We start from the raw sequence: 12,276 nt of genomic DNA on the forward strand, positions 1-12,276 counted from the left end.
AAGAAGAAGCAGACTTTGTTCATCATGCACCAATGGAGTTCTCCTCAGTAAATCCAATGAAGAATCCGTGAAGTGATACTATGAAAACAAAAACTGAGGTCACAGAACGGCGAACTCGAAAATTTGTGAGCAGGGTTGAGATTAATTATACAAATTTTTGAGTTTGCAGTCTGAAATGACATAAAACAAAACCCTTTGCTTTTGAGACTGGCGCTTTTTTATATATAGTTCATTGCATTAGAAATGTATATAAGTTAGCTTGAAAGCTAATATAGTGCTTAAAGTTGGATGTAAAATATTCTTCTTCATAAGATAGCAAATTTTTAACCAAATTATTTTGAATCATCATTGAGGGGTTTGTTTCATTGAAAATTTTCATATGGATTATGCACACATATGTTTTTTTTTCTAGGAATCCGCATTTAATTATCAAATTGATTGAGTTGAAAAAAGTGTTAGTAAAAGACAACTAGCAAGAATATACATTGACAACTGAAACTTTCTCCAACTCGCTCAAAGAACCCAACGATAACAACAATGCACTGGAAAACATACCATAGGCAGACAGTAGCATCCAAAAAGACCAGCAACAAAAGTTCTATGAGATTCAGCACTTAAGCGAATTAAAACTCGACAAAGGTTTTCAAAAATATTTAGTTTTCGTGCAGTATGCTGCAGTAGCTCCACCGTCGACCAGTGAGTTGGATTATGTACACATTTTAGCATCTCGACGCCCTAAAGAAGTGATTAATTTTTCTAGGCTAGAGGTGGGAACGAACAACTATGCCACGTGAGTCTGTTTATTTCTTCCCAATTTTAATTAACTGCCTCAATGAAAGTTCGTAGGTCATCAATTGTGACATCACATTAGGGTATTTTCAGTCTTGATTTGTATTCCAAAAAAATCAAGAACGGTGCCTCAGAGTTCAGAAAACTAAATCTCAATAGTTGCGGTTTTCAGACATAATTAGACAAAATTTGAGTAAAAGATGGCCTCCAAATTCAACTATACTTACTTTTTTAATATTTTACACAGACGCAAAGCGGACCTTTGCATCACTTGCGATACTACAAGAAGAGAATTACAAGCTAGCAGGCAGGAAAAGAAAGGAGATTTACTCAGTTCAAAGAAAACAAAAATTGATCGAAAAACCTCAACTAAACAAGGATAACTGGTTACTGTGCAAATAGCACAGAATGTTCTGACCATAGTCATAAAAATCACAACAAAAATTTTTCAACTTACTGTCGTTTTTTTAAGCGGGGTGTGATAAAAGAGCTGAACAAAAAAAACGGGCCACTAGGTATATTCGATATTCGACAGTCATAGCAAAATAAGCAAATTGAAAACTATTTTTGTAGAAAAACTATCAATTTTTTTCAGGTTTTGCGGTTTTTTGAAAAGTTTGATTCCAAAAATGCAGTAAAATACTCAAAGTGAACAGACGATACTCAAATAAAATTAAACTCTTACGTTTTAAATTAAAAACATTGTAGTCTTTTAAGCAATTGAAATAAGACTGCTCACTCGCTTTAATCGCTCGAAATAGGATGAAAAATCAAAAATTTCAGACAGCTTTTGCTTGACACCAGGAACATTCGTTTTGAATCACAAATGTTCAAATCACAAATGTAAGGGCTTTTTTTTTGATAAATCACTCAACCCAGTCCGATGATTATTTGTGGTACCTGATTTTTCTTGGAAAAAAAAGAAAAAAAACAAGAAAAAAAAATGAAACACCCGAAAACATTTTTCTCCCAGTTTTCAATAATCGGAACACAAATTTCAAACAGTGCCTAGAATGATATTCTATTTGCGGAAACATGTTCAATAACACATTTGTCGGCGTTTAATGAAAATTCAAAAACAATCATCAAGCGAAAATAAAATTGCTGTCATGAAATTCTATTGTTACTATTTTAACAATTTGTGTGATCAAGAGGAAAAATATACTTCTCTGGAAAAATAAAAAATTAGTTCACTAAGCCCATAAATAGTAAGCCGATACCACTTATGCCGCAAAAATTTTTATGCGAAAAAAAAACGAAGAGAAAAAATATGAGGTCAAGGTTAGAATAATTACCAATTTCAGGAGTAATTGAAAACATTTAAAAAAATTACAAAGAAAAATGCATACAGCAAAAAATCTAAGAAGTGGCAACTAAGCCAAAAAAAACATAAGCAAACAAATAATAAGTCGACAGTTTCTTTGAAACGAAACATTTCCCGTTTGAAAAAAAAAACAGGTACTGGTCAGAATCGATCCAATTACCTTCGCCGTCCCAGAAGTATTTGTTTCATCCAGACTAAGTGTGCCTGAGACGCTTGGAAATTTGAACTCATTGTGAGCCCAGATGACGAGTGATTTAAATAATTCTCTTAGGCAATTTGTTAACCCAAATTCCGATTTGATACCTCTTGCTAATCGCAAGCGTAATTAGTTATTATTAGTTTCAGAAAAAAAAATTAGAAACAAAATTGATTTCAATAAACGGGAAAAAATTCACAGTTTGTTTCTCGACTTTGCGGAAGTTTTCTTCATTCCTAAATCTGTGTGGTCGCAAAATTCTGTGTTATTTACACAGCAACCGGCCATTCTTTCCGAGACAATTTCAAACTGTGGATTTTTATTCGTCAGACAATGGACATTATCCTCCCCTTTATCTGCGCGACTGATAATTCTGTCAAGAGACCTAAGTCAAAATAAATCGCTTTAGTTTAGTTGGGCTGTGGGAACTCAGCCGACAAAATATAAATTAAACTGACATTTTATTAGGAATGAAATGATTCGCGTTTAAAACAAAAACAATTCCTGGTCAGATTCCATCACAGGACCTTTGCCGTCCTAGGTGTATTTGTTACATCCAGAATAAGTGTGCCGGAGACGCTTGGAAATTTGAATTTTTTGTGAACCCAGATACCAAATGATTTAAATATTTCTGTTGAATAAGTTGTTAACCCAAAAAAGCCTATAGTCCGATTTGATAGCGCTTGCTAACCGCAAGTGAATTAAGATATTATTACTTACAGAAAAAAATTAGAAACATTTATGGACAAAATAATTTTAAAAAAACGGGAAAAAATTCAAACTTTTTACTTGACTTTGAAAAAATTTTCTTCATTCTTAAATCTGTGTGGTCGCAAATTCTGTGTTACTTGCACAGCAACCGGCCATTCTTTCAGAGACAATTTCAAACTATAGAGTTTTATTCGTCAGGCAATGGACATTATCCTCCGCTATCTGCGCGACTGATAATTCTGTCAAGAGACCTAAGTCAAAAATAAGTAGTTTAAGTAGTTTAATTGAGCTGAAAGGTTGATTAAAAAGTAGAAAAGACCCAAAAAAAACAGGCTTCTTCCTTACTCGGATTTCATGGCATATTTTAAATGGCCAGATCACTCACAGTAGGCAATTTTTCCATAATTAGCAACATTACTTATAGTTGACAACTTTTTTAACGCCTTCAGAAGGAAGGTCTCACGTTTCGCCTCGCACACATTTCGCCCTTCTTAAATCTAGTGGCACATTTCGCCCCTCACACATTTCGCCTCTTATAATTTCACACATTTCATCCTCGCACGTTTCGCCCCTAACTTATTACACAGTTAATTAACGCCGCTTGCTTAATGTACATTTTAGGAGCGAAATAAGTGAGGGGCGAAATGTGTGAGGGGCGAAAAGTGCCACTAGACTTTAGAGGGTCGAAACGTGTGAGGGGCGAAATGTGTGAATACCCTTCAGAAGACAGTTACTCCTTTCTCGATTAAAATAAAAATGAAGAATCTGTAGAATAATTAACTTTATACATGGAACTACAAACTCAACCTCCGTTCGTTAGTACTAGATCACATTCATACGGATTGTAATTAATTAATATACAATTCATTAAATACACAGACTAAAATAAGCAAGGATGAATCTTGACTAGAAATCAGCTATTTAAAAAATTATAAATCAGTCAAATTTAAGACCAGTCAAGATTCTATTGTATAATAGGATACAATAAATTGAAAACAACTTTTTGAAATGACTCAAAATGAAACTACACATAATATTAACAATTAATTATGGTGTTGCATTTAAATTTATTTTTAGATGCTACGGTTCAGGATTTTATATTGCTGCTGAAATTGAAACTAGATTGAAACCGTAATCAGGGTGCTTTCTCCGAACAAAACACAAGTATCTGAGTCGTCCATTAAAATATAAGGTTTCAACAGATAGTTTCTTTTTACTGTAGATGCATTTCCTATTAAATTATTAATCGTAGAAATTGGAATGAAATTCATAAACGGGACGGGGAGTTTTATAATCATCAAGTCAAAAATTAGATACATCAATGAACGGTTTCCATTACAAGATTGCACCGCTAGGAAAGCATATCAGAATGTCACACGCATCAAAATCTATTCGATTAAGTTCAAGTTTGATGGCATCGCGAATCCTGTGTATGATGGTTCTATTGTATCCAGAGGTATTCGAGGTGTATAGTCCTGAAGATACTCTTGCCTTCGGAACTGATCTCTGCTTCTTCAAAGGGAGAAAGGATTGGTTCGAACTGTGGGGAGGTGGGTTCTATGGGTCTTGTGAGGTTCCTCATGAAGCTCCGTTTGCGATTGCGGGTGCATTGGCAGGCGGGTGCTTTTTGAGGTTAATGAGGAGAGCCCGCATTCTTGAGACGTCTTTGGTGGCCTTGTGATTCTTGTGGTTGAAATCACACATGTCCGATATTCTAGCCCAGGATGCGCCATCATCCGAGTTGCTATTGTCTCTCCCTTTTAGCATCTCCTCCTCTGCGACTCGATTGTTGTTCTTATTCTTCGCAATCTAAAACACGCTCTAATTTATTTTCTATTGAATTCGGCAAACGGAAGCATTGCAAAACGAAGCAAAGCAACAAAACAGCATGTCAAATCTCGAAAAAACCTACAAATCCTTCGCCTGTAACAGCTTCTATTCGACCTCTACTGGTCTACAGATTGGTTTTATTCAGGTATACCAACGGAGTATTAGGCCCTACTTTATTTTTAAATAGCAGAGTACAGGTTAAGAAATAAGAAAATAGGAAAAACTATTAACACCCTTCCCGCTCAAATATGAAAATTTAGCAAGAAAACGATTATTCTTTGAACGCTGCGAGATTCAATGACTGAATTTCATTCTTTTCAACATAAATTAAATTTGAACAAAGGACTGAACAGAAAAGACAGCATAAAAAGATAACATACTCTATTATTAGCCCATCCTCTTTCGACCTGAAACGAATAAGCAATAAATTCACGCCTGTTTTCAACAGAAATAATCCAAAAATATGGCTTTGGCATTTTGTTGCACTAGTCCAAAAACTTCGGAACAAAATCTCCGCTGAGCCCATGCTTTCAGAACATCATAAATTAGAAACCAATTCAGTTCATTCATTTTTGACAAATATATTGATTTTTTTTCGCGGTGAAACTTTTGTTTTGTAATTAAAAACGTAGTTACGTTAGTCAATTCTGTTACCAACATTTCTCTGCTCACCGTTTCAAATCAGGCAACTTATTCTTGACCTGATCTATGAGCAGTCATCTGCAGATGCAAGATAAACTACAGCTTTGCCGTTAGAAACTACACTACGTTAGAAACAATAAGTGGCAATAAATTATTCTCATGGTACCTGCTCGTTGTGCTGTTTGTACCACTCTTCTACTTCGTGCATGGCCTGTTCCTTCCACTCGGCTATCTGTGTCTGCTCTGTGGCGTCCATTTCGGCCAGTCGCGCAGTCTGCTCTTCGCGCCACTTCCTGATACTCTCCGGCTCTGCCCTCTGCACATCTACTGCTGTCACTGCCGCATAGGGATCGGAAGGTTCTGCTGTGGTCGAATCGAAACCTCCGACAAATGAGGAGTTTCCACTCTCCGTTCCAAAATGGTTCTCGCCGAACTGATCGAACTGGAAAAAAAACAATACGGCGGATTAAACGAAAAAAGAAGCCTTATTTGTAGTATTATGAAACTTGATAAGCCGCCCAACAATTCAATTGCATGATATGAACAATCAAAATCAACTTTCGAACTTCAAAGAAAAAAAGAGGGCCTTAAAGCTCTTTGAATTTCTAAAACAATTTATGATTGCTATTGTCTTGATTATTGACAAATTTTGATTTAATTAACTCTATTTGATAAAACTGGATTATTAGGTAAAACTTATATTTCGCAGGGAAATTCGATAATTAAATTCAACTTTCGAAACTAGAAGTCGATCACGTTTTTCGTGACCTTTACACTTTCGCTGTTCGATAGTGGAATTTACCCTCTTTCTTTTAAACAAAGGAAATGAATGAAGAAATCAAAAGTCAAACCGCGAAAATCATTTTTGAGCATGAACAAACTTCAAAGACTTTTCCTGAAAAAAAAAACTAAAAAATAAATAATCGCGACCTATATAAGAGTCTCAACTACGTTCATAGACTCTTAAAAATTCAGAATATACTTAACAACGTTACGTAACCATGCTTTCCTTGTAGTCATTCGCAGATAAAAAGTCTAACTTCGGTTAAACTAATTGCAACTAATTGCAACTAAAAACTCAACAAACTCAATTCTTTGATGAGATGAACTCGATTTTAGAACTAGATCAAAAGGTTATTCATATTATTCTACTAGGAAAACTTAAAATAAAACTCAACTTAGAAAACTAAAATTCAATTTCCCTTTTTAACGATTAACAGCCAACAGTTATTTGGATATGTGTCAATGAAACCTTTCAACTGATAGTTGAAAAGTTGAAACAACTAAAACGTTTTTGATATGACAACACAGTTGACCACCTATAAGATTTCGTGGGGTTCCCCACGGAAAGAAAAGCTAGCTTACTGCATTGTAACTTCCCATTCTTCGAGAATTGCAGGAGGACGTTAAGAACAAAAAACACAACTAAAATTCATTTCGTGCCTTAAAACTCAAGAACCGAGCCAACAAACTGCGAAAACGTTAAATAGTTCAAAAAAGAGATAAATTAAATTTCAAGAATTATTATTTATTTCATTATATTTTATGCTTTTGTGATAAACCAAACTCAATTTCTATTTCTCTATTAGAAATTCCATTAAATCCCTTAGTGAAACTAAAAGTCAACCTCCATTTGCAGGAAAAATCCAATATTAAATCGCTAAAACATATGAATGAAGATTTTAGAAAAGTTCTGCCAAAACATTTTTGCGAAAAATTACAAACGCTTCATTTCACCTCATTTTACTGGAGGTAACGAAAATATGACTAGCTATTCTATAAATTAGACAGTGGCCACCTTTCCCTTTAGTTCTTTTAGAACTTTTAGTTCTTTCCCGATAGAACTCTTTTAATCATCAACAATTTACCTCGTTGACATTTGAGGCTCCGAAGTCGCTGTTAACGACTGACTGCTCTTCAGTTCCTCCATGTAGCTCGGCAAACTGCTGCTGCTCTCTAGCTAGGAAGTCCTGCACTTCGTCTGGCTCCCCATTGTTAGCACTGCCAAATCCAAAATCATCCATTGCAACTATCAATACCAGAAAAACAGGGACCACGTACAGGTGTGTTGAGAAAACAGCGACGACCGGGTATCTCACTTTAATTCTGCCTTGGAAACTATTGACGAATGATACAACGAATCTGAAAATGCAAAAATTAAAGTTTGGACGACGAGAGCAAACAAATTATTTTGTGAATATTTCACAGGTATTTTAATAACAAAAATTGCGCAACACAAAATGTAGTCAACAGTAGTTTCTACGCAGAATCGAAAAACTTCAGCCTTAGCGATATGCGTAGAGTCGAAGTAGGCTATGAACAGTCCTGATTTAAATTAACCGGACAAAACGCGTTAAACTTGAAAATTAAAACGCGTTTTTCTCAAATTGAGTTGAATTTAAGTGAAAACTTATGGCGACAAAACTTGCTTGAATTTTAACAGAATTAATATGGTTTAACTTGTTTTTGCAAAATTCGGGCCCAAAATTTTACCCCAAAAATGGGTCATTTTGGCTTTTCTTAGTTAATCAAAAAATACGCCAAAAATAACAAATCGATCACAGACATAATTTAATCAAAAAGAGCCACTTACGTAGCCCAACAAACTTTAAAAAAGGTATATTCTCCAGAAAAAACTTGCAAACCGTTGAAAAGTTAAAGTTTACAAATAGTAAAAGCGACCTTTTTTGTCTATCAAACAAAAATAAATTAATTTATACAACGTTTTGGAGAATATACCCTTTTAAAGTTTGTTGGGCTACGTAAGGGGCTCGCTTTGATATAAATATGTCTGTGATCGACTGGTTATTTTTGGCGTAATTTTTGATTAACTAAAAGACAAAATGACCCATTTTTGGGGTAAAATTTTGGGCCCGAGTTTTGCAAAACAAATTACACCATATTAATTCTGCTAAAATTTTAGACAAATTTTGTCGTCACAAGTTTTCACCTAAACTCAACCCAATTTGAGAAAAACGCGTTTTAAATTTCAAGTTAAACTCATTTCGTCCGGTTAATTTAAATCAGCACTGTATTACAAAAGGAAATTATGCAATTCAATGCAAAAAATACGTTTAGCATGTTCTTACGCAGAGACGAAGCGGAGCTTCGCAACACTAGCGATACAACAAAAACATCGGAATACAAGACAGAGAAGAGAAATAGACGAAGTCGAAATTTTTTTTGGAGAATTACGTTTAAAAATCTTCTTGAAAAATTAAGTCGAAAACTCACTTTTTTGTTACGGAATATATTCACAATTAACCTAAAAAAGCATTTCAATGGAAATTGCTTTCCTTTTAACAAAAAAACATAGAGGCGAAGCTGCACTTCGCATACACAAGCAAAAATAAGACCGATAACGCTACTGGGAAAAAAATGAGTATAACTTTGGGTCTACAAAACTTCTCAAGTGATGCACGCCAATTATCACTACATTATTGCTAAGAGACGCAAGCCAATTTTGACGCTTTAGCACTACCAGTCAAGGTTAAAAAAAGAAATTTACCGACTAACATGCCTCAATTTATAGAGTGGACGCATTTTAACTAGTGCACGAAAGAGTTTATTGAAAACATCCGACCCAGCCCAGGTTCGAACCCTCTAATTTTGTTGCGGGTCTCATTCCCTACCTCTACGCTACAGATCCATGATACCTTGAAGCTAAAGAGCTATTTGTAATATAACAGTATGTGTTAATATCCGTAGCAATGGCTGTACTTAATAGCTAGTTATTGATCAAAATGAACACTTTCAAAATGAACACTTCTAATTGCGACTTAGGTTGGAAAAAAAAGAGATTTCATCCTATCACACAAGTAACGAACTGAAATTGGAAAAAAAATCAAAAGTCAAACTGCGAAAAATCGAATCTGAGCGTGACAACTTTAGAGGCGAAAAACCATTTGCTAAACCACATGAAAACAACGCAGCAAACCAGCAGCCAGAAAATGAAAGGAAAGCAAATAACGCAAATAACTCAAAAACATAGCCAACAAAAGATTTTAACACAGAGTCGGAGTTGCACTTAGCATACACAAGCAAAAAAATGACCCATAACGCTACTGGGAAAAACAGAATGAGTAAAACTTTTGAGTCTACAAAATTTCTTAGTTGATGCACGCCAATTATGAGTCTACATAATTGCTAAGTGACGCAAGCCACCTATAACGCATAAGCAGTACCAGTCAATTTGAAAAAAATAATAATTTTCCAACTACCATGCCTCAATTTATAGAGCGGACGCATTTTAAATAGAATACGAAAAGTTCATTAAAAACATCCGACCCTGCCCAGTTTTGAACCCTCTTATTTTGTTCCGGGTCGCATTCCTTAACTCTACGCTACAGATCCATGATACCTTGAAGCTAAAGTGCTACTGGAGGCCCAGCTAAAGCTGGAGGTAGCGATTTGATATTTTTGAGTTGTTGTACTGATGCGGGATGAAGAAGGTAGCTTAAAAAATTTAAGCATTGGGCTTCACCCAAAACCTTGGTTGTTGCTCTATTAAAAAATGAGTTAAAAAATTTGTACTTTTGGAATTTTCGCAGAAACATGTTTCTTGTTCAACCTTTATTGCGCAGCAGTTTATATACGGAGGCTTCTTACAACCAGTTGCCTTGATTCAACCTTTGTTATCAGATTGAGTTGTTTTCGAGAAGTTAAAAATTAAAATTAACGAAACCAAAAAATTGACTTATCTGAAGGCCAAAATTTTTTTGAGTTAGAAAAATTAAACGTTAGCGCTTACACAGACGAGCTTCACTCATTCCTTTCAATCCGTAATTTTCGAGAGGGTCAAAAAGTTTCGAAAACGGTTAAAAAAAAGTTTCGAATCGAAAATTTGAATTTTTGGAGCATCATAACTTTTGGTTAAAAAACTTAGGCGTAATCGTTTATGCAACGGACCTTCCCACAACCCATTCTACTCATTAAAACCAAAACCTCAGATTTTTGTAGGGTACGTTTCGAGATAAGTCAAAAAGTTTTAACAAAATGGTAAAAAAAAATCGAATAATTGAGTTTTCGGAGCGTCTTAACTTTTTGTGTAAAAAAAATTTTAAGGCGTAATCGTTTATCTAGGGGAACTTACCATAACCCATTCCACCTATTCAAACCAAAATCTCAGATTTCGAAGGGTAGCTTTCAAAAAATCTCAGAAGGGTAGCTTCCAAAATCTCAGATTTCGAAGGGTAGCTTTCAAAAAAATTTTCAAAAAACGGTCAAAAAATCGTAAAATTGATTTTTCTGAGGGTCATAGCTTTTTGTCTGAAAAAATTTGAGCGTAACCGCTGATGCAGGGGAGCTCCTCACAACCCGTATGTTCGATTGAAACTGAAATCCCACATTTGGGAGGGTAGTTTTCGAGAAAGGTCAACAACCTGTTCTAACCATTGAACCCTAAATCGCAGATTTGCGTAGGTAGTTTATGAGTAAATGTATAAATCCAAAAACTTGGGTAAAAAATTCCCCTCACACATTTTTTCGAAGGCGGTAGAAAGTGGGGTAAGGTAAAAAAGAGGATCGAGGAGTGGCCGGAGTTCCCATTGGTACCACTCTTTTGAAATTCGGTAGAGCAGTTTTTGAGAAAACTAAATTTTTCCAAAACGTCTCAAAAAAATAATTTTAAAAACCCGATCCCATGTATCTTCATAATACCTGTTTTTATCAAACAGGAATTTGTAATATAAAAGTCTGTATTAATATCCTTAACATTGGCTGTATTTAATAGCTGGTTATTGGTCAAAATGAACACTTTCGAAATGAACACATTCTGTCGCAACAATATTTTTGCACGAAATGAACACGAAAAAAGTGAGTTCGTACTATAACACAAGCATTACTGGTGTAAAAAGTGTGAAAGAACAATGAAACCGAAAAAAAATAATAATTGAAATGTTCGAAAACTTTTCAACTTTTGAATAAAAATTCAGATCAAGTTAAAGACTGACTCCAAAAAAAAAATATGAAGGCCAAAACGTATTACGCCGAAAAAAATTCGCCCGTCAAACGATATAATGCAGTATAAGGTCATTAAACCGATATTATATAGGTCAAAATCTAGCAAGACTAAATAAAGTAAGACAAAAAAATGCAATTTGAAGTAACTGCAGCAGCAAAATTTTGTAAGAAAAAATAAAATGTTTACGGGAAAAAATTATAGTTCCCGATTTTCTCGCAGGCGAAAAAACTGAGATACAGAATATAAGCACTGTTTGGCAACATTTTTTATGAGGGCTACAAAGGCACCAAAACACAGCGTAAAACCGGCAGTTTGAATAATTTTAAAGATCTTAAGCATGCTTTGAAAGACTTTTTAAAACAAAACGTCGTCAACAAACTATCGGAAAGCATTAATCAACTCAAAAAAGCCAAGAATCTATTCATTTTTTTAAAAAACTTGGGAGCTTAATAGAACTAATTTCATCGCCCAGGAGACCTCTTTGAATTTTAAGTTATTTACAATTGACTTTTATTCGGTGAAAGCCACCCAATTTAGGATACACGGGCAAAGCTGGAATTCACAAAGCAAAAACAATCCTAAAAATTTGTATGTTAATTATAATTCAAAACACAGCCAATCGAAGATTGGAAAAGAGTAAAGAACGCAAGTAAACAAAAAAAACACTGACTTTGTTGAAAAAATCCATAGAAAACTTTCAAATTTCAAAGAAAAGAATAGATGCCGCTTTAAGCTCTTCGAATTTCTAGAACGATTTATGAGTGGTATTTTTTTGATAATATTAACCCAACTTGTATCTTGAAAAACTGAATCAACAGGTAA

At 34.7% G+C, this 12,276-nt stretch overlaps 3 protein-coding genes across 3 annotated transcripts in view; 2 read left to right on the forward strand and 1 right to left on the reverse strand.

The window, feature by feature from the left end:
* Positions 1 to 306, forward strand: part of LOC134846203 (uncharacterized) — a gene marked incomplete in the record, with an annotated part of 4,578 nt that extends 4,272 nt beyond the window's left edge. Inside the window, 1 exon segment of the mRNA XM_063863458.1 lies at positions 1 to 306. Within this exon segment, the coding sequence (XP_063719528.1) occupies positions 1 to 71 (71 nt within the window).
* The window catches only part of LOC134846828 (PAT complex subunit CCDC47-like), a 495,511-nt gene that overhangs the window by 320,996 nt on the left and 162,239 nt on the right, over positions 1 to 12,276 (forward strand). The gene's annotated exons all lie outside the window — the stretch shown is intronic.
* Positions 3,778 to 7,630, reverse strand: LOC134846202 (clathrin light chain A-like). Its single transcript, XM_063863457.1, has 3 exons — positions 7,361 to 7,630; positions 5,659 to 5,934; positions 3,778 to 4,829 (listed from the first exon to the last, which is right to left on the reverse strand). The coding sequence occupies exons 1-3, from the start codon at positions 7,514 to 7,516 to the stop codon at positions 4,599 to 4,601; spliced, it is 663 nt and encodes a 220-aa protein (XP_063719527.1). The 5' UTR covers positions 7,517 to 7,630; the 3' UTR covers positions 3,778 to 4,598.

This window comes from Symsagittifera roscoffensis, chromosome 5 (assembly GCF_963678635.1).
Source record: "Symsagittifera roscoffensis chromosome 5, txSymRosc1.1, whole genome shotgun sequence".
In the NCBI taxonomy this organism is placed as follows: Eukaryota; Metazoa; Xenacoelomorpha; order Acoela; family Convolutidae; genus Symsagittifera; species Symsagittifera roscoffensis.